Raw genomic sequence first — 22753 nt, forward strand, 5'->3', positions numbered from 1 at the left:
TAGCTGGATGTACATGACATAAAGAAAAGTTTTTCTTTATGTCATGTACATTTCAAGGAACAATTCAGAACAAAATATTCTAGACGGATAAACGGCACTGTAGGATGAAGGGAGGGGGAAATTGTTCATTTGTTTTGGCGATGAAGTGTCCCTTTAATATTTAGGTATTTCTTTGAGCTGAGAGAAACTGAAAAAATAGATGTGACTGGAATTTGAAGTGTCCTTTTCTATTTTCTGATTTATCCACAAAACAAAAGAAGAAACTGCATTCTTTTAGAACAAGTAACGGCTGCATGTCACAGTCTGGGCTAATTTATTGCTCACCTGGCCAACACACCATTTGAATCCCAGTCATCCGTATGAGCCCAAACATAGTCTCATAGCAGTGATATCATGCTGTTGCATCAACTTCCATTTCCACCAGACTTATGTAACTCTCCCAATCCCACCCCGCCCCAGTCTGTGGCTCACAAATACAGACTTAACTATAAAGCCCTCTCTATTGCTATAAGAAGTTACTAACAAATCGTCTGTGCCCACAGGGCAGGCACGATCCACCTCTGCTGGACTCCGAGCTGTTGGTCCGGGAACACACGTCTCTCCCTGTGACTAATGCGCATGGGATCAAGGAGGAAGCATTAACCTCCAGCAGAGAAAGTACAAAGCATACAGGGAAATGCTTATTTGGGCACTGGATAAAGTGCAACATTACAGCATCAGAAAAACACGCTTCTGCAGACAAATCAAGGACACTTGAGTCCTCTTGTTTCTAGAATTTGCTATAGTGTCTCAAAGCTTCCAGGCAAAACATGTAGTGTCACCCTTCATCTTGAGACATTATTGCACTCATACAGTTTTGCTGAGATGTGGGAACGCTACAATGTAACTGACCAGAGAAGAATGAGAAAATCTGTTTCAAGGATGCTCATCTCCCCCTCTTTTAAGTTCCATGATGATTTCTCCCAGTAGGAATCATTCATAAATTCCATAAATGGAGAGCCTAAAAACACACAACTTTCTGTTGTTGTGGAATAAAAGCATTTGTAAAAGATTAAACATCGAAACATAAGTTTCCTTGTGAAGCTGAAGAACTAAGAAACATTAACAAATAGGTCACATGGTCAAGTGTTTGGATAATATATAACCTGAGGGCAATAAGTATCGTCAGGAACTGTGAAAATCAAATCTGTGATTGCCTTCAAATTTCCACGTTACTCACATGTGAGAGACGTCAAACTGCTGAATTAGTGACAACGTTTCACTCCGGAGTCACCCGAAGAGCAAACTGCACACAGGTTCGCGGCTGAACTCTTCAACAGCTATCAACGCTTGAAAAAAGGCGTCACGGTGAAGGGAAATTGAAGAAGCACCGGACACAAATTCACTGTGTAACTCTTAGAAAGTCTCTCTGCTAAGCAGCAGCGTGCACAAACCCACACTGACATTCTCTGTCACTCCTCCTCCTGTGAATGTGTGCACAAAAGAGCTTCACAGTTGAGCTGAAGAGTCCTGCCCTTAACTCCTCCGACTCCTCAGAGGACACGGGGGGAGAGAGAAAGTGAAGACTAAAAGGGCCAAAGTTTGGACCAAATGACTGAACTGCGGCTCACAAGCCTAGCGGAATATATGCAAAACGTTTTTCTGAGGCAAACCCTAATCACACTGGAATCCCTCTATTCCAACAACTTTTCATCCAACACTTTACTTAATAAACTGTTTTTTTAACTGTCTCGTAAAAAAATATCTCTCTTCAGCCTCTGCAATTTTTTCTCTAGATACATCTCTCACGATTTCTTTTTCTCCTTATCAGTAATCTCTCCCTCCTTCTCTTTCCAGTTATTTCAGAAATATAGCAGGGTTGGCCAACTGAGGAGATGAGTACATAAGAGTAAACAAAAAAACCCCAAAAAAAACACAACGTCCGTCACACCGCAAAGGACTCTCAGTACAAAAATAAATAAACAATACAATCCACCTTTCACTGAAGCTGAGAGTTCAGGCTGTGCTGCACATCGGCTCCTCACACAGATTCCTGAAGTAACGAGACCGTTGCAGAGCAACAAGCTCGCAAAGAATTCAAGCAATGAGGAAAAAATCAAAAAAGTAAAGTATCAAGTCTCCCTGGGTTGGACAATACTCGTGATATGTTAGCCAGACAGCTAATGAATGAGTTAATGAATCATTGTGATTTTCTTGGATCTTAGCGATGGCTGAGAATAGATCTGGTCTTCGCAGCTCTGCATGCACAGCAGCTCCACCCATCTGCTGTTAAAACCTTCTGTTTTGCAAGGAGCAGCCAATCGAAAGGAAGCTGGCTCAAAGGAATGTGTCGTGGAAAGGAGAGGAGTTTAAATGGCTTGCTGTAGAGCAAAGATAAACTGAGGGTGCATTTGAATTATTCAAAGCCACTTTAGCAGGTTCCAGGAATAAAATATGGGGCTGTAAATGAGAATAATTCAAGAAATATAACCAGGAGACTCAGAACTTATTCCACCATGACTGAAATTTGACTGGCTGATTTGCATGGGCTGAACCACTGAAAGAAGGCAAAATGTACCTTAGTTATTGACATGCATGCTGTCCAAACTCATCATCCGATGAGAGACTGCCTTTCTAATATTTGACCATACTTTTTTTACTAGGCTATGAAGCAACACAAACTGTGTCCTGTCCAAACTCTCATTTACCACACACCTCTATAACACTGCATAACTAAGGGAATAAATAACGAAAGAAGGAAAAACTGAAGTCACAGTGCTGTAGGCTAGCACAGGAATTTGCATGGGAGTAATACCACAGATGACCGTTGACTTTATTACAAAATATTAGAGGTCTACAGGTAATACTACTCATGTCTAAATCGGGCTTTTGAGTGCATGTAATGTTATAGTTGTGTATAGTCAGTTGTGTAAGTGTTGTTTTGGATGTTGCTTGTTCTGCTGATGCAAGGTGCAGGCATGACAAGAATCCCTGAGCTAAAACTAACCCACAGCAGCTGAAACTGTTTTTATGCAATAAACATAATAAAAGTCAACATCAATCTTTGGAAACTAACAGCCACAGAGACACCACTTACCCAAAGTTGATCCCAGCAAAACATCAGCCCTATAATTTGAAGCTTTATGTAGTGCCCTAATAAGCTAAGGGTTCATGCAAGTAGCCTTGTGCTTTCCCAGCAGTGATCCCGACAGCGTGCAAACCCAACAACAACTCTTTTTCTTTCTAAGACTCGTGGAGATGTAAATCCAGAGCTATTTTTCCCTTCGGCTCTAAAAGTCACTCTTTCAAAGGAGTTAATTGCCTTTTCAGCACCAACAAGTGTGAAGCCAAAAAACAGTGGAAACACTTTTTCCTATCTAGTCTGCGAATTATTTTTTTTCTTTAAAAGCTATTTTCACACTGAGCTCATTTGAAACCGTGCATCAGTCTGACGGTGCTGGCCGAGTAGTCACAGCACAAAAGGCTATTAAGGGATCACCTTTGAAGTCTTATCGACTACTTCAAACTCGAGTGGCTAAAAAAAACCAACGTGTGGGTGTGTGTGTGTTCCACATGTGCAGATGCTTACTTATATCATGCGCGCGAGTCTGTGATCTCATTAAATTCTAATTCAGATTTGACCACAGTATCATCATCAGATGACAGAAGGCAAGATGAGACAGACGGCTTGGACCGGACTGGTCTGGACACACAGATAATTTACACACACACCTTCACTGAAACAGAGTGAGCGGAGACTTACACCTGTTCTATTTTAGTAGGGCCTATTTCAAGCTGCCGCCAAGTGTTGGGTAGACACTTTATGAGCAGTGATAGAAGGAAGCCAATTGACCTCTGACCTTTAACTATTTGGGCAGCTAATAAAAAAAATGCTGGAATGGAATGGAAAAAAAGATCTTTTTCTTTTAACTAACATTTTAGTTAGTTAAAAGAAAAAGATCTTTTTTTTTTTTAGGATTTTTTAAATATATATGGTAATTTTGAATTTGATTCCAGCAACATGTTTCTTCTTTTAACCACACTAAGTTAGAGTTTTAGAACTGTGGAGACCATATGCTGTAGTTGCAACAGCCAAATGCTCTGCTATTATTGCTCAAGATTGGATTGTGGCTGTTCAGCAGTCCAGGACCTGCTTTTGTTACACACCACATGGACAGAAGTTCTGGCCCGCCTACACAGTACACCTACAGGAGCTGCCACGAAGCTCCCGGAAACAGTTTTTATGCTGATATTAATGAAAGAGAAGATTTTGAACTACTAACCTACATTCTGAGTCAGCAGAATGTTGGTGACTTTTATACACGATGATGTTCCTCGGCATGTGGCGACTCCACTCTATACCTTTACATGGTCTTCCGCTTCCTGGTTAAGTTGCTATGTCTCTTAAACACTTCCACATTGGAATAATATTGCTTACAGCTGAGCCCTGCTATTTAAAACATGCAGAAAGTGATTTGGTATTGTCTTGCTGAAGTATGCAAGGGCTTCTTTGAAAAAGACACCACATGCATGGAAGCATATGTTGCTCCACATCGTTCTGCTCTAACTGGGACCCCAACAGATAACAAGCTGGATGGTTCCTCCTCTCTTTGAAGGACTTGGCGTTCTTGGGGTTTTTTGTTGTTTGTTAAATCCGAGACAAACCCATCTAACGTACGGTGCTGTTTCTAAGGGCGTAACATTGCTTCCTTTTTTGGGTGGCATAGAAAGCAGCACTTTGGTCACAGAGTGACCACGGCTCCCTCAAAAGGAAGCTTCTGTCCATGCCTGTGGCTGAACCAAGGAATGTCTCACACTGTGCTCTGGAAAGCGGTTGAGTTCGGTCCCAAGGGGCCCTCGGTTTCTCTGTGGTGATAATTTCACCACAAATGAATTCAGCGGTAGCGATGCCTCTCCTTCCTTTCAAAATACAATCCAACATTTACATTTACAACCTAAAAACTTGGTAATGCAATTTTGGGGTTATTTTTGGTATTTGTAGGGCAAAATATCTGAATGGAAAAGATCTGAATGTGTCCTCTGTATCTGTATGGTGGGTTCGGCACATGATTTTGTCCATGACTTCAATAATCCACACAGTTAAAAATAAATTAGAAAATTGTGTAAGAAAATTATTCCATAAATCTCACATGAAATCAGACTGAGAACTATCATATGGCACATCTTTAAAGAGTCAGTGGATCTGATGCATTGTAACACCTGAATTCTACATGGTAAAGTTTGAAGGATAAGCATTCCTACCATTTTCACCTTCTGTGGTGTCCTCGCAGTTCTGATTGAAGTTTTCGTAGGAGTCCCAGCGGATCAGGGGATCTTGAGTGTTGTAGTCGACTGAGACACTCGGCCCGTTCTCCAGGTGGTCCACACCTTGACCAGAAGTACAAAGAGGCAGAGCAGAAAATGTGAATGTCTTTACATCCGGAAAAGGGAAAAGCTATTTTTATCAGAATCAAGGAAAAAAAATTGAGATTCAGAATTCATATTGAGATAATTGTTTTCCCTATTCGATTACATTCAAGACCCTGCGCTAAACTGACACGTTTTCTTTTTTTTATTTTCTTTAAACCTGGCTGGATTCTTTTGCTGCATGCTATCATCCTGTCTCACTTTTCTACCTGAAACCGTAAACTACACATGGAAGATGGACTGGTCTGGTGGTTGCTCTTTGGTGAGCCTGTTTCTGCTGGAGGTTTCTTCCTGTTACCAGGGATTTGTTTTCTTCCCACTGTCACCAAGTTACTGTTCCTCAAGGATCATCATGTTGTTGGAGTTTTCTCTCTAACACTGAAGGATCTGCATCTTGAGGCAAGGTGACAGTTATTGTAAATTAAAACAATATAAGTAAAACTCTGCTGAGCTGAGCTGTACTAACAACAGTCTGGCAACCTGTCCGAATTGTACCCCACGTTGCACCCTTTGACAGGTGGAATAGGCACCAGCCCCAACGCAACCCAGAATTAGATAAGCACTAGAAGAGAGATGGATGGTTCCATTTACAGTTCAGTGGAGTCACTGTTGTATGGGGCGTATGAGAGTGAGCTAATTTTCTCAGTCATGCCAATTATGTATAAGAGTGTAGTATGGTTATGGAAAATGCTTAGTATGGCCATAAGACCCAACACATTGATCCTTACCATGTATTTTCTCTGGTCCAAAGGAGAAAATAAACTCCACTTTTCCATATTCTGGAAATCTATCATCTGCAAAGAAAAAAAGAAAAAAATAAATAGAGAGAGTTTTCTCTTTATATCTAAAGATGCATATATTGTTACACTAGAAAACACATGCAGTTTTTAAAGATTATACGCCCATTCAGATGTTCAGGTTTTACTTACTAATAGGTATAAGTTCATTGTTTGCAGGAGCATTATAATGCTGTTGTCAGTAGTATTTCAGAGTTGCAAGTCTTTTACCTTTGAATGTGTCATCTAGCTCATCTTTCCCAAAGACAATCCCCAGGTCGTGAACAGCGCAGGTGTGGAATTGTACCCGGAAGATCACGTCTCGGCATGGGCTGCGGTAGCGTTTGTGGTAGCACTTAAGCTGCAGGGCGATTAAAAAAGAAAAAATGCTAATTTGCAAGTGCATAAATCTCTTTTAGCAGATCATAACTGGGTGTCATACCAAACAAGCAAAAGTAATGCTTCTTTATTAATAATTTATAATAAAATAATATTTTTATAATATATAAAAATACTGTTTCACAGGATTCAATTCACAGGATTTTAACTGAGTGCAAGCAAAGAGACACAGCAGCCTGATTCCCTGCTGGCTCAGGTTTACTCTGTTTTTTTTGTAGCTCTATGTTTATTTTATTTTAGTTTTTTATCTGTTTCCCTTGTAATGGAAGGACCATCCACAAACATTATTATCCAAACTGGTTTTCCAAATACAGCAGCTTTAAGAGTAATGTTAAAACCACACTGAGGAAAATCGGCTCTCTCCCTCCTGCTGTTTCCTGACTGGCAGCCTTTTTTTTTTTTTTTTTTAAAACAAGGCCTCATTTTTACATTCACTGAAAGAAACCAAAGAACTGTAATCATTCCTTACTGTGGATGTAAAGAATAATAAAACTGACAAACAGATTATTGCATATAGACAAAGAAATTAAAAAGAATTCAGCTGCAGCTAAAATTAACGATTTTTGCTAAAGGACTGACTGACTCGACTTTCTGACTGTGGGGTTAACCATAAAACCAAAACGTTTAGGACTGAGGAATAAAAGTAAAATATCCTCTGGTTTTGTGCAGCTTTTTGGGATATCGTAAAGGTCCTGCTGAGTGGTCCATTACCGCTGCTGAGTCAAGTTTAATTACAAAATATTATTCTGCTAATTTTATGCTAACATGCCTTCAGGGCTCGACCAATTTTCATATTTAGGTAGAGGCTTTAAACATCCCAAAATTGTTCTTCCCTCATTTGTGAAAAGGTTATTTTTAATTTGCTATTTCCCAAAATGTCAAAGAGTTTGACATTTTGGGAAACTGGCTTATTTGCTTTCTTGCTGATAGTGAGAGAGGCAAAGGGATCAGCTAGTGCCAGGAGATGGTTAGCTTAGCCTAGCATAAAAACGGGGAGGGTTAGCTTAGTTCTTTCTGAGGGTTAAAAAAGCCATATATAATAATCAATATTAAAACTCAAGAAATTTTTTATCATAATGACTGTATTTCTTCTTTCATGTGTATAAAAGGCTCATATTTGCACTGAAAAGTCTCTGTACACAGAGACTAGCAAACTTTTTCTACATTTAGTTTTGTTCCTGTACCCTCATGACACTCTGCAGACCTATGATTCTTTTCTCTTTCAGCAATTCTGTTATAGATTTGCTACTGTGCTTGAGATCATTGTCCTGTTGCATGACCCATTTTCAATCAACTTTTGGCTACCGGACAGATGGCCTCAGATTGCCACTGCAAAGTGTCCAGGTCCTGTGGTTACAAAACAAGCCAAATCATCACCCCTCCACCACCATGCTGACAGTATGAGGAATGTATGAGAGGTGTTGTGCAGACATGCTGAGTGGTCATATTGGCTGACGATCAGTTAATCAAATGTGCAGCTGGCTGTGTTATTTACCTTCTTAATTCAGATGGAAGCAGTGATATTAGTCCTGTTAAAATTTACTGTACATGTCAATGACCTTTAGCAGTGCCAAGAGGTGGATTTTGTTACACTAGGGCAGACACTTTTTTACTAATGCAGTTTATGTTAATGTAACCATCTGCTGCTCATTAAAGAGTGGCTTCCATCTTCTCCATTCTCCAAGAAAGCCACTAAAGATTTTCCCAAAATGTTGAAATGGCCTAACTTGTTATGGTCTTTTAGGTTTAAAGTTTCATTATAAACCCAAATGCAAACTTTAAAAAGATCATTAAAACAATTAACAAACCAATGCGAGGTTCTTCTCTGCAATTATCTTTAATCTGACCAATTAGATATACAAAACCATCACAGTTAAAAATGCAGGAGCACTCTGTGCTAATGTCTCCTCAGGCAGCAGTTCAAATTTTCCCTGTTATTTGAAAAATAACAAGCATCAGCAAGCAGTGTCTCAGCCTGACGGTGCATTCAGCAGAATCCATTAGTCTGTGTTAAATAAAGGATGAGATATGAGTTCAGCTTTGAAGGCCAAAACAGCCTCAGGTACAAACTAAGTGCTCACTTTCTAATTCTTCATGCTGACATTATGAGCCCCGAGAACATCCCATAGATAACATTATGGCTCAATTGACAGCAGAAGCAGAAACGTTGCTGATGTGTGGAGTTTTTCTATAGGCAAAAGAAAACCAGAGGCTCTCACAGGTGCTGCTAAACTGAGGATCTTACAGGAATGATTTCATAAAAATTCCCTGAATCTCCCTGAGAGAGTTGCAGGGATAGGTCTCACATGAGACTTTGTTTGAAATGATTATGTCCTGTTATAGCGATACCTCATGTATCCTTAAATGCTGTTTTAAAGGAAGTACACGGCCTTTTTCACGTCATAGTTTCCAGCAACATATTGTGTGCTAATGAGGGCCTATAAACCGAGGTATAGGACTCAGTCCAACTGTCTTTTCCCAAGTTTTTACAGCCCCATTTCACCTGTAAATGGCTACTATAAACTGCTGCAGCACATGCATTCAGTGCATTAAGCCAACGTTCAATTGGAAACACACACAGGATTCCCTCATTATTATTATCCAATAAAAAAATCTGAATATCCTGCATGTATTTTACCCTTATCATTTGGTATCCATATATTTTTCCCTTTTCCTCTGGCAGAGGTAAAACAAACATTCGGTGTTACTGGCTTCACACACTGAGCTTAGCCAGTGATAAAATGTTGAGATTCGGTTTCTTTGTTTTGCAGTTAAAATCCACGGAAGCCAAATGATTTAAATTTTACAAACAGCTGAAAGATTACTGAGGGTTTTTATCAGTCTATATTGTACAGCACTAGCTTCTGGGGTATGTCTCTGCTGTTCTTACCAGGATGTCCCCCTTCAAAAGGAGGCCAGGTTCAATGGTGATGCAGATGCTGGTCTGGCTGTCACCCTGGACATTACTGCAGAGAAATAAAAACACAACATGTCACATGACAGGCCCGCTTTTATCATTCTTGCTGTGGAAATCATGACAGCAAGTCCACTGCACCAGCTTTTGTTTCTGATGCTACTTCCCTGGATAAAACCATGTGCCAACAACAATCACCCTTTTTTTCCCCACTTTAACAGTGGCCTTCACAGAGCGTAGCCCATGGTGTTTTGGGGTATTAGTGCCTGTCTGATTGTATTGTTGGGAAAGAAGGATCAAAGGGAGGAGAGTGCCAAAAGGGAGCATGTGAGAGAAAGTGAAGAGGAATGTGATTTCACCAAAGCTTTAAAGAGTATGGAAATGTGTCTGCACTGATTGTTTCACAGGAAATGTAGCGTCATTGTGCAACCATCACCAGGCTTTGTTGTTTTGAATAAGAAGAGCAGTAACAGTGAAAAGACCAAAGAGTTTAAAACTGAACTAAGAAATATTGGATCCAATGACCATTTCAGATGACGAGATCATTGAGTCAGAATATATATATTGATTAATCATAGTTGCTGTCGTTTTACAAGGTAATGTTATGGTTGTTATTCCTAAACAACCTTAATTCAATACTTTTGCTCAACCTTTGAATCAAAGTTGAAAGTCCTAAATAATAATATTTCCAAACAAGGTGTAAATGCAGAATGTGTGCCTGCCTCACCTCTCAGGTGAGGCAGGCACACATTCCTGCCTTTCCTCTCCCTGCCTTTTTCCTAACCTCCCCTCTTTCCAAAAACAACAACAGAGAGCCACAGAATCCTTTCTTTCCTGTCTGGCCCTGGGAACCAACAGGGTCCTGTGGCATGAAAACCCTGCAGGCGTCCACACAGATGCCTGTCTGCCTCTTTCATTGGTTCTCCAGTCACCAATAACATTAGACGTGATTACGGGATCTAAAGTGGGGAAACAAGAACCTACAGCTGGGGAGGCTAGCTAAATACAATAATGTGGGCCAAGTGAGAACTCTAAACTGGAGAGAGGGGTGCTGTGGGTGTATATCAGGGGGCAGGGGGGAGTAAGAGGAGAGGCAATAAAGGAAAATCAGCGTTTTTATTATTGAGCCATTACGAGCTTGCTATCCCTGGAATCTTGTAAAAGCAGTTGAGTGTGACTGCTTTTTAAGACTTACTAGATCCCAGATGTGTAGATGGGCTGCATGGCCTGGTAGATTTTGAGAAAAGGACGACAACCTGGGACATAAAAAATGCATTTAAGAAAGGGGCTCAAAGCTAAATTATGCGTGGTATATGTGTGTGTGTGTGTGTGTGTGTGTGTGAGTGAGAGAGAGAGATACTCGCCTCCCTTGGACTCAAAGTTGGGGATGCCGTGCATGATGACGTGATGGAGGAACAGCGGCTTGTTGTTGATCTTGATGTGTCCGGACAGCAAGCCGCTAAAGTACTCCACATACCTGAGTGAACAGAGGGAGAGAAGCAGCGGGGATTAAAGTGCCCAGTGTTTGACCACTAAAGGATGAACATGTAATCCAAGACACAAGCTTTCACTTTGACCTTTAGCTTGTCAGTCATGTCAAAGGAGCCAAAAAACTTCATGCATCAAATGGTTTAAAGTGGCACTAATCACAAACTATATTTACTGAGACAGATCCAAAGACAACTGCCACCCAACTCTGCATGTTCAGCCAATTATGAATCTTTGATTTTGGTTATCTGCCAACCAACGAACACAACTATGAATCCACCACAGAGGATCTTATAGCAGCTAAAAAGCCTTTCTTTAAAAAATTAGTGGCAAATAAGACTGACCAAAATTCATAACAGGGCAGAAATGCGACTCCAAATGAAAATGAATCTTAACAAGTCTCAATCTCAAAGTCTACGCATGCAAACGATTCTTGAAAGTTCACACTTTGTTTGCGGTTCCTTCTACTGCCCCCCGGAGGCCATTAAAATCAATTAATGCGGCTTTAAAAATGTAGTGAAGTGACACAAGGGAGAGAGTTCACTCAGGGGTCAAACTTGAAACAACATTGGAGGGAAGACTGACCTTTTCTGAGATGGCTGACCCACAGGAAGCACTTTGTCTTCATAGAAGCGTTTCATGGCAAACCTGTCCAGAGCCTGGTCGGCACTGCATTTTGAAATAAAGTTTTGTTAGAGAACATTTTCTAGTCCATTTCCATTTCAGTATTTCTGGAATGTTTTTTTTAAATGTTTTTTTTCCTTTATTTAACTGGGAATTCCTTTGATACAAAAAGCTCTCAGGGAAAAAAAAGGCAGCTGTAAGGTTGCAAAAATTAGAAAGTTGAAAATAACAAAAACAGACATGAGTAAAAAAAAAAAAGAAGATCAAAATAAGCAGTGAATGCAACACAAAGTTCAGCTTAGAAAGTTACTAGTTTTCTATGAATAAACTTTTTTTTTTAATTCCTACAAGTCATGATTTGAATAAATTAGGAAAAAAGAAAATATGCCACATAAATGACCCCTGTAGAGTATTAGCTTGATAACTAGAGGAGAGAAAAGTAACCACAGTAGGTCTATTCATGATTTGTTAGAGATCAGAACAATGTGCAGCTGTTGGAAATGTGGATATCTTAGAATAAGTAAGACAACAAATAAAAGAATGTCATTAAAACATTTTTCTTGTTTTTTCCTTCAGTGTACTATGCTATACGTCCCACAAGAAACTAATGACAGCTGTTCTACTTAACCTCAATGCAAAGAGTCAATCAAAAGCTTTGACCATAAATCAACTTTTCCCTGCACATCTGGCACATCACAATTTCACAGTTGTTTTCTGTTTGAAGCTCCTTTACCTTAGCCTGCAGGATAATGGAATAACAAAGGAACCTGACAGCTGTGCAGGAAAGTACGACGTTTTTGGGTTTTTATTTTATGACCAATCGTGTCATTTTAAAAACAACGTTGATTTGTGCTCATCTGGTTGTTTCTTTACGAGGAGGTCATTCTGTTAGTGGTCCTATCTAAGAAACAAAGCCAACACAGAAAACGAAAAGCAGCTCACTTATAATCTGAGTCGCATGATGCGGTGTCTCTTAGAACTTAACTCACTTTAGCTCACTTTTATAATTATGACATCAGGAACTGTTCTTTTGATTTACCAGAATTAAACTGGTGGTCTTCAGTCTCATGTTCTAACCCCCCTCCTTCTGCCTCATCACATCTTTAACTGTACTTCAGATGTGGGCTTCAAACCTGTGAACAATGCAGGCTTATTGAGTTTTTCCTCTTAAGCCTGTCCTCATGTAACCCCCCCTCCCCCTTGTTTTCCAAAAATGCCAGATTTCATCTTCACGCCTTCTCTTTCTGACTTTCGCTCCACTTTTTAAGTGGCCGGGACATGTGACTTTAGCTCCAGCTGCAGCTGGGATCAGAGACCTACCTGGCAGATATGTTGCTGTAATGCATGTAAGCCGCCACCACCACTCCTGTTCTGCCTCGATTGCCCTGAAAAGACATCAGTCAAGCACAAGTAAGCTAATTTTATCTTCATCTCATGATGGTCAAGCATGCAGAAAACAATATTGTTATGGATTTCTTCTCTAGGTATTTCAGGCACTAACTGTGTAATGTCCAAATATGTTTAATGGTTATTTTAGTCATGTAGAATATAACAAAAGACATAAAATTAATTCAAAGTTCAAAAGAAGCAAAGAGGTACAGATATCATTCCCAGGTTAATGATAGCCATCAAATTTACACAATAAGGACCAAATGACCCTTATTTTTACAGGAACTGCAACATTATTTAGTATCACGTTAGATAGGGTTGTTCTCTTTTTAAAAGTAATTTTATTTTTGTTAAATTTCAAGAAGGGCATGTCCTTATTTACAGTTCAGTTCCACCACAGGGTGCTCCACTTACACTGAGGTCCAGAAGTACTTGAAGAAAGAAAATCTGTTGTAGTTTTGGAAATTTGGGTGTGACTGTGTGTTAAAACGTCTGAAATTCCTAAATACTTGTGCAATACTTTTGTTAGACACCTTGAATTAAAGCTGAAGGTGTGCACATACAAAGTATGATATATGCACTGTTGCAATCAGACAGTTATGTTTGAAATAGGCTAATTGAAAAGTTGATACAGAATGTTAAAAGTTGCTTTATGCAGGTATACGTAACTTCAGAACACATCAACTTTATGCATATTAAATGTCAAAATTTTCCAATAGAAAGTTCTTATTTGGAATCAGGCTCCAAATGACACTGTATGTAAAATAATCTATCATATTATGTTATACAAAGTCATTAAACTATGGCCTTCTTTTAAAAAAAAAAAAAAAAGAAAAAAAAATGCTGTCAGGAATGCAGAGATTCAAAAACGGCAAAAAAAAATTTCTGTCATGGTAGATTCCTTGGATAAGTCTCCAGGCCCCAGTCGAGAACATTGGGACTCTCCAGAGCCACAGAAAACATTATACAACTATTTTCACAAGCTGAGCCCTCCGCGTGACCAGTAAACGGACCGTTTTGTGTAAAACTGGTGAAGTGGCCCACGTCTGGTTGTAAAAAACGTCTGCATATTTGAGCGTGTATATGTGTTCAGGCATGTGATACTATGTCAACAGAGACGGCGTTCATTTTAGCCCATCTATCCGCCTTTAAAATAAAGCTCGTGGTGGCGAATGAGTGAGTTCCACATTATAAATATCGCGGCAGCTTTAACAGCGTGGAGCCCAGTGGAAATGATTTGTGGAAACCAGCAGGGTCAGCTTCCTTAGTGACCAAACTGTCGTTACTCGACTGGCAGGAAAAAAACCAAAAAAACAACAGCGGTTGCTACAGCAGCCGACTTGTTAGTAGCCTCCCTGTGGGAATGTTTTAGGATCCCATGGTTAATTCCTATGTTGCAAAACACAATCAGGAACAGAGCGGGGTTAACGTGAAAATGATTAGGTATTACATTCGGGACGGCAGCCTAGTAGCTGTATTGGATATACTCTTTATGGTGTGTGTCAGCACACTGAGGCTTCCCACAAGCGCATAATGTGATCCAAGTAAGTTTAGGCAACAACAGGAAAATATCGGTCACTTTAGTTTTTATGGTATTGTTAAGGGTAAAAGGGGTAAATAAACCTAAGTAGCCATGATGACTGGCATGCCTTACAGCCTTAATTTGTGTTTTCCTAACCATCATCCAGCCCCAACAAGCACACAAAGAGACGCACTCAGTGTCAGTGTTTCACTCAGATGGAACATCATTAGAAGCACACATGCACAAACAGCTGCAGCCTCTGAGGTAAGCAGCGGTCGTGAAAAGAGCCTGAGAGCACCCTCTACTGCCTGCAGTCATTGACTGTTTTTACAGCATCTTCTCGTTTTTCACTCTTACCTTATTGTGTATAACCACAACATTGTGGCTGTCCGCACTCAGCCACGTGTCCATGGCCTTACAGATGCTGCAGATTTTGTCCAAGGCTGGAGCGTGGTGGTCGGGCCAGCCAAAGTCCAGAACCTGAGAGAGGAGGAGAAAGGTTGCTGTTCATACCGGTGGTCATACAGTAACAAAGACAAAGAGAGGAGATGTTAAGCAGGCAGTTGTACCTTTGGATTGAGTTGGCTGATGTCATAGCGCTTCTCACTGAGGTTGAAGAGCTAAAGAAAAGTACAAATAAATATTACACAAGATATTAAATGAGAGAGGCAGGGCACTCTGGGAATCCTGAATACGAAAATATTAGAGAATTCGTACAGCCAAGCCAGTAAGCAACTGAACCAAACATGGGGGTTCATGATATGAGATGTACTCATTATCACCTCGGTCTTTGGTTATCATAGTAAAGGTAAGGGTACATATGTTTTTATTTGCCTATAATCTGAGTTAGAATCATATTTGTTCAGTGTGTTTGTGGGATGAGCCAGAGGGAATGATACACCACACATTACAGCTACAGGGCCATGGAAACCCGTGCCATGAAGCTCCTGGTGCACAGCTTCTGTGCTGATGTTCATCCTAGAGGAGGTTTGGAGCTCTGTAGTTATTGGCAGCTTTTAGGCATTATGCACCTTGTGTGTGAGTTGCTGATTCCTAAACGCTTCCACTTGGCAATAATAAAGTTTAAAACAGATTAAGGAATATTTAGCAGTAAGAAAAAACTCCATAAGCTGACTTGTTGCAATGGTGGCACCTTATTAATTCAATTCAAAAGACCACTGAAATCAATGCTATGGCTCTCTTCCCATTTTATTTTCGGGCTTCTATCAAAATATTGTCAAGAGGCGGGACCAAGATGGCAACCAAATGTCAAGGCTTGCTTCATGAAGAATTTTGCAGGCTTTTGAGGCATGCTACATGCACATAGTCAAGTAACAAGGATTAAAGTGTATAGGGATTTGGGATTTAAAACTTCAGACAAAAGCTGTCTCATCATTTGCAGTAGAAATGACAACTCTCATTGACCGGTTTTATTAGCTATGATAGATTACTAACAAAGTAGAGAGAGAAATTGATAGAAAACTCCATTTCTGGCTGACTTTAAAACATTTCAAGCTAAATAAGAAAGCATCAAAGCATCTTTATAGTCTAAATCATATTAACAATACTACCATGGAGGAAATATGGGATTAAACTAATTGTTGTCAAACAGGACAGAGCTAGCTACTTCTATATGTTACAGTGCAACATAATGTTAGCTTTGTGCTTTAATGTTTTTGATTCCAAAGTCATGCTTCACTAAACTTCAGAGAAAAGACGACTATATTTAGCGGGGTCATCGTGGTTCAGTGAATAAAAATCATGTGCTTTTAACATCACCCAAACTCGAACGAAGCCATTTTTAGTATCTGGCGATGGTGTTAAATTAGCCAACACATCATGAATGAGTCAGTCCTGAACAGAGTTTCTTGTAACTCAACCTGTAACTCAATAATGTAGTTAGCCGTCAATGAACTAACTGTTGCCCTTGCTGGGAAACTTCTCTATTAACTGGCTGGTTGTGCTAGTTTTGGTGACTAAAAGTGTATTCATTTCCTCCCTTTCACCCATGTGTGTTTGGATTTGCAAATGCAGTAAGAAAGACTTACTTTAAAGATATGATTGACTCTTAATAGATAACAGCAGTGTCAAGTTGGAGTTGTTTAAGTTTAGCAAAAGATTAAATGCACACATTGACTGAGGTTGTGTCCCCGCTGCCCAGCATGGGTTATATCCTACACTGCTAACAGATACAGGAAGTCACAGTTTTGGGGTGTTTTCTATGTCTAATAGCTTTGCTTTATATTGGTAATTAGAACTTTGTAAAAAGGATTTACCAGTAACTGAAGAAATAACATGTTTTTCATGGGGGGGGGGTGTTTGTGTATGATACTATCTTTATGTTATTCTGCCGCCAATATAATCAATCCAGGACTTTTTTGGCCACCTAAAATATCTTTATACTGTTATGTTATTTATTTATTGTAATTTTTGCTCCCCTCTTGGCCAGATCCTGCTTGAAAAATACATCTTTTTTTAACCTCAATGAGACTTTTTCCCCAAGAACTGCCTCTAACTTCTGACAGGAATGTTCTTTCTGGCTCAAAATAACTTTTATGAGAGATATAATTAAGATCTGTTTGGCAGATAATAGGACAACAAATCATTTACAACAGTTTAAATGCAGGCAACCACTTTTCGGCCCAACAAAAAGCAACAGGAGCGATGCTTTGAACAACGAAGAGTGAGGCAGGTATCACATGCAATATAAAGTATGCAGATGTTATAACCCTAACCCTAACCACTCTGTTAGGTGAATAAGTGGTTACACCTTAGCTAAATGAGCTGATAATGACTTTTTATAACTATTCGGTTTTTCTGAAACCCTACCAGGTAGTTGTTCCCGTGTTTTGATCGCAGCATGGAGGCCACCTCCCTCAGGTTGGCAGCGTAGCTCTGCTCCTCCACATTGCTGGGGAAGGAGACAGAGATGATCCGCTCTGTGATGTAGATGAGGTCCAGCTCGTAGCTCTCCTCCAGGGCCTGCAGCAGACTCGCACTCCTGCAGAAAAAAGAAGTAATTCTGAGTATCAGCTGATAGAAAAACCAATGCAGGTCACTGGACTGCAAAAGATAGCTTTAATACCCCGAAGTAATGCAGCACATGTGATTTATACACTGCAGCTGAATGGCTTTAACCGAAGACTGCCAAAAGGATGAAAGCTGGTCAATTTTAATTAGGTAGCAGTTTTTGTTTAATTTATACAGATACTGGATACACGTCTGTCCAGTTCATGTTATATGGGCAGAGAGGGCTGCTTTACTAAAGATGGTAGCAGTCCCAGTTTGTTTTAGGCAATAACATTATTATGGACACAGTCATTTCTTACAGAGAAATGTCACAAGACACGTCTTCTTCTGACGTAATTTCAAGTTTGTACTTTAACTTCACATCTTCAGAGTCACATATTTGGAGCCCAAGGCAACAAAAAAATGATGTGGCTTCATACGTCATCTGTAAACTGAATGTCCGCAGTGTTGTAAACAGAACACAACATTCTTTCTTCAAGTCAACATGGAACAAATATCCTAATATGGAGAAGGCAATACACCACATAAATACCAAATCCACAATGACATCACTAAATCTCAGCGGGGTTCATGCTCTCCCTGCTGCATTAAACACAAGTCATGTTCTTAGACTGTCTGCAAAGAAAAGCGAGCGAGGAGAAGGTGACGCATCCGATGAACACACCAGGGGGCTGCGGGATATGTGGACCACGCAAACTGATGATCAGTGATGAGCAAAAGTGTTTTGGTAGTTGTTCTGCTGAGTCTTTTTTCCCCTCATTTGGTCAGATTAGATCTAAAAGGGAGAGATTAAGGAAGCCCAGATGAAAGGGATGTCAGAATTCCCTGATTGATCCGTAATTTACTCTCAGGCTCTTGAGAAAATGAGAGCAGGTGTTGCTCTTTGACTTTTCCAGATGTCTAAACAATACAGAGATTTGGTTAAAAAGCGAAGGAGCAAAAAAGCTATTTTTTCAGTAATCTGAGGAGATTAGCAGAAAAGGATGTGCTTTTACAGCTAAATATTGGAGAAAAGTCCATTTAAGACCAACATGCAGCACTAGATGAGTCGTGCTTACATGAAAGAAAGATCCTTAAAACGTGGCATCAACTTCTTTTATGCTTTTATGCTTAAAAAACGTTATCTGCATGGCTGGAGTGGCTCTCAACGAAATTAAATGTCATTTGTTATTAATTAGTGGATGGTTTACTCACTTTTGAATCACATTTAGTCTTTTTTTAATCCCTCTTTTCAATGTTTGCTAAAAGATGAATTTTACTTTACAAATCCTTCTTTTTAAAGGTCAGGACTGATCAGATTTACCTCAGACACAGCATCCTTGTAATTATTTTTGTGTACAGCACTTTGTTTCTGCTGCGTCTGTTTTTAAAATGTTTACTAAATAATTTTGGGATAGTATGATACTGTATGGTACCAATGGACGTCTGGTGCTTGGGCTTGTCCCCAAATGTGCTGCCCACAGTGTGTTTATAGTCTTTAGAATGTAAAATATATTTCATTGTTACTTTTACATTTCTCACTGATATTGCTCTGAAGACGTACTTGAAAGATTTTCTTGTCTTTATTGATTTGTGACATTTTTCTGTCAAACTCACTTTTACATATCACTCTTGTAGCCCTGTTTACGTGCCAAAGAGCTGTTGCAACGAGCATTGTGAGGTAAGTGCAAGCACACTTTTTAATGTTTAGTTTAGGGGTGTGTGTGTGTGTGTCCCACCATTTGCACATAATTACTGAAATCTCTCTTGGAAATTAAAAAAAAAAAGCTCCACCTAATTAGAAACACAGGAACAATGTACAATGTACTGTACCAGATATTCATCTGCAGTACCTAGAGGAGTTCATGAATGACATGCAGATAAAAATTCAAATTCAAATTTTATTTGTCACACACACACAACCATACACAGTATGACATGGGGGTGAAATGCTTGTAGCTGTACAATGCCCGACCATTAAATGACAGAAGAAGAAAAGTTTTAGTTAAAATTTAAAAGTTAGTTAAAAGTTAGCAATCAGATGTCATGAATCTAAAACTGACACAAAAAGAATGTATACAAGAAAACACCTTAACAGAAAAAAAAAAAACTGAAGAAGAAGAAGGGTGGATGGGAGAAAAACACAGTTGTCTGGTGATTTTGCACTCAAGTACTTGCAGTGACCAACAATATGCCACACCCCTTAACTCTAGGGGACCCCTTTCATTTGTGATGTGATTGCACAGGTTGCGCGGTGGGAGGCAATCTGTCTGCAAACAATCACAGACTGACTGTATTCACTCTCAGACAAATTTGCAAAGGTTTGCAATTAACTGCCATCTAATTATTAAACAGATCGCCAACACATTGCAATCAGAGTTGATCTGAAATTTGTTAATTGATATATTCTGTTGTATTGCCAAATATTTGCCAAAAAGATTGTTGATCAGGTTTTGTGGGTTTTTATTAGAAGAATCATCACGTGCAAGATTTATGCAATATTGCTGTGAATATACGCAAGTTACATTTTTTTCTAATTTCCTTGCAGATGTCTGGATTTGGTTTAGTTATATGGGCTGAAGTCATTTTGCAGGCTGAGATGTAGAGCCGTACAGGCGTCCTCTGCGACTCACCGTCTCACTAGCAATAAACAGACCTCAACTGATCAAACCTCTTTCCGACTTTTGCCTTTGCAGAAAAATATCAACCATAAAGAGGCTATAAAGAAGTGAAGTGGGTGAAGTGAAGGTGGGGAGTGAGTTGAAGAGGTTGCAGGAGAGGTGCCTGGAGCCAGACTGCAGCATATTTCCCACATTTGTCAGCTGTGAGTAGCCCCTGAGGAAATTGCTCATATGTCTGGGAGAGGGGATCGCTCCAGCTTTACTGTTCAAATACTGTAACCTGCTCTTTTCTGTACATCTGGAGCCACTCAAAACATGCTTACTGGAAATTATTCATCACTTCAGATAAAAGAAATTGATATGTCGCACATGTCTCTACTGTGCTGAGACAGAAGTCTTATCAAGTTTTTGAAAATATTTCTTTAAACCTGCATCTCCTCTTTCCCACCATTTCCTTTTCACTCTCTTGCATCTCCTTGTGTATGCCTCTCACCTCTGAGTGCAGTCAAAGCCAATATACTGTAGACCTGTGGTTTGGTCCCATTCCAGATTCACCAGCATGTGTTGACCGGCTGAGTGCCAACCTGCTTCTCATCAGCTGAAGAGATTAAGTGATTGCTCCTTTTCTGCATACCGCATTTGACGAATGACGCATTATCTCTGCATGCTCAATTTCAGTGCTGCACTGATCTCGTTTGTCAATTCAGACAAACACTGAACCTTTTTTTTCCTAAATCCAGAAACCTTAGACATTTAACTGTTAAAAAAAATCCCCCAAGATATCTGCAATAAAAGTCAACAACCGGGATTTCCATGGTTTCTTCCATTCAAAATACGGAGCACCCTACTTGACTTCAGCTTATAATCATACTTGTCATACTTCCTGATGGGTATAAACATATTACCACATATTTTCTCATGACCCAAAAGGTCAATTGGCTCGTCCAAGTTAAACTCGCTACTTAGACTGATTTGACCTTTTCTATTATTAATATTTTGAGTTTCTTAAGCAAACGACTTAACACCATGCGCTATTCATTTTTTCTCTGCATTAGTTACAGATGCTTTTCACCTCTATATGTTAAATATTATATAAACGTGATGCAGAAGGAATAGTTCACAATGACAAATTGTAATATAAGACCGCCAAGCTCCCAGGGATTTAAGCCCATTTTAGCTTGTTTTGGTTTTCCAGCAACAGGCAACTGTTTTCAGGAGAGACTTATTGTATATTCCCTTTCCAGCACCAAACAGTAAACAGATAAAAGTAATAAATATCTTTTTTACCAGTTAAATATTTCAGTGCTTCCCTAGAAGGTGATGAAGACAAAAATACACCTGAAAATGGTTACATTTGTATACCTATACCGATAAACCATCGTAAATCCCAAAAAGTTGATTCTGTTCATCTGGACGTAGCGTCGTCAGTCCCTGAAGAATTCACTTGGATGAGTGACGAATCATTTCTCCCACTCAAAACGCTACGTCCAGATGAACAGAATCAACTTACCGGATTTATCCTTACCGGGGTGATTCAGCATGGATCAAGACAAACTATCTTAAAGTTAGGTAGTTTGAACATTTGCTTCGAATGAGAGCAAAAGAAAACAAACTCAGTGCTTCTTTTTTGCAAGTAGCATGTCTAAAAGTCTTCAGTTGAAAGATCTGTGCACCACATTTCAGAATCAGAGAACTTATGTAATAATATCTGCAATGTTGCATGACCACAGCTGTCAAATTAACCTGTCACTGTAGATGTGTTATGATATGTTATGTTTACCACAAGTGAGAATTGTGGTTTTCTTTAGCTTTGATAAAAAAAATAAAATAATACTAAACATGTTGTCTACACTACCTAGTTATTTAAACTAAGTAGGTAGGTAGTATTACCCAAACACTCTTATTTGTAGGCTTAGAGGACGGCGTAGCAACACAAACCTCCACGCAAATAAAAAGTGTGATCATAGGAATGTACCAAACCTGTCTGAACCCAGAGTTTGACTGGATTAGTTAATTTAGCGGGAGGATTACATCAGACAACTGTCAATGATTCTGATGTTAGGCACTTAAAAATGTTTTCCTTTATATGGATGGAAATCAGGTGTAATCCTCTCAGTAAATGAACTCACACGTTCTCTGCATGGGCTGTTAAACATGCTGATGTTCCAGATGTTGAACTGTTTTTATTACCTCATATCATCTAGGTGAATTGCTGCGAGGGAGCCAAACTGTCATTCAAGCTTCGCACAGCACACAGTTGTGTTGTGCCATCAAGTCTGACACATTAATTACACAACTGACAACATGTGTGACTCCCTGAGGACCGAGGCTGACACCAGATATCTTTATGTCCAACAACACACCGAGCGGTCCAGTTCAACAGCGGGGCATGTTGCTTTTACAGTGTCCCCTGGTAAAAATCGGCCAATATCACATTACATCTAAACTTTTCATTTTCAGATTCCTCACATTATCAAGCAGGATGCAGAGAACGCACAGAGCTAAGCCTGATATTTATTTCACCCCCCCCCCTTATTATAAATCTGCACTTTTGCTGGAAGCAGGAGAGATCGTTTTCTAAAATAATTAAACAAACGCAGCCTGA

At 39.6% G+C, this 22753-nt stretch overlaps 1 protein-coding gene and 1 long non-coding RNA gene across 20 annotated transcripts in view; one reads left to right on the forward strand and one right to left on the reverse strand.

The window, feature by feature from the left end:
- LOC309691086 overlaps window positions 1-22648 on the forward strand; it is a 115200-nt gene extending 92552 nt beyond the window's left edge. The window contains exons 3-5 of one of the 3 annotated variants that reach the window (XR_014271881.1): window positions 19166-19208; window positions 20224-20351; window positions 20649-22648. This is a non-coding gene — a long non-coding RNA (uncharacterized lncRNA). The other 2 variants (XR_014271882.1, XR_014271883.1) reach the window with 2 other exon arrangements.
- Window positions 1-22753, reverse strand: part of LOC309691066 (tensin-1-like) — a 243244-nt gene that overhangs the window by 34179 nt on the left and 186312 nt on the right. For 9 of the 17 annotated variants that reach the window (XM_082508584.1, XM_082508591.1, XM_082508590.1 and 6 more), the window contains 10 exons: window positions 17348-17519; window positions 15088-15138; window positions 14876-14998; window positions 12928-12992; window positions 11569-11652; window positions 10691-10972; window positions 9472-9547; window positions 6414-6543; window positions 6135-6200; window positions 5242-5367 (listed from right to left, as the gene is read on the reverse strand). In XM_082508584.1, coding sequence (XP_082364710.1) covers window positions 5242-5367; window positions 6135-6200; window positions 6414-6543; window positions 9472-9547; window positions 10691-10972; window positions 11569-11652; window positions 12928-12992; window positions 14876-14998; window positions 15088-15138; window positions 17348-17519 — 1175 coding nt within the window. Of the gene's footprint in view, window positions 1-5241; window positions 5372-6132; window positions 6201-6413; window positions 6544-9471; window positions 9548-10690; window positions 10973-11568; window positions 11653-12927; window positions 12993-14875; window positions 14999-15087; window positions 15139-17347; window positions 17520-22753 lie in introns of all 17 variants that reach the window. The other 8 variants (XM_082508581.1, XM_082508587.1, XM_082508588.1 and 5 more) reach the window with 3 other exon arrangements.

The sequence above is a fragment of the Aulonocara stuartgranti genome (assembly GCF_965226115.1).
Source record: "Aulonocara stuartgranti genome assembly, chromosome: 16".
NCBI lineage: Eukaryota > Metazoa > Chordata > Actinopteri > Cichliformes > Cichlidae > Aulonocara > Aulonocara stuartgranti.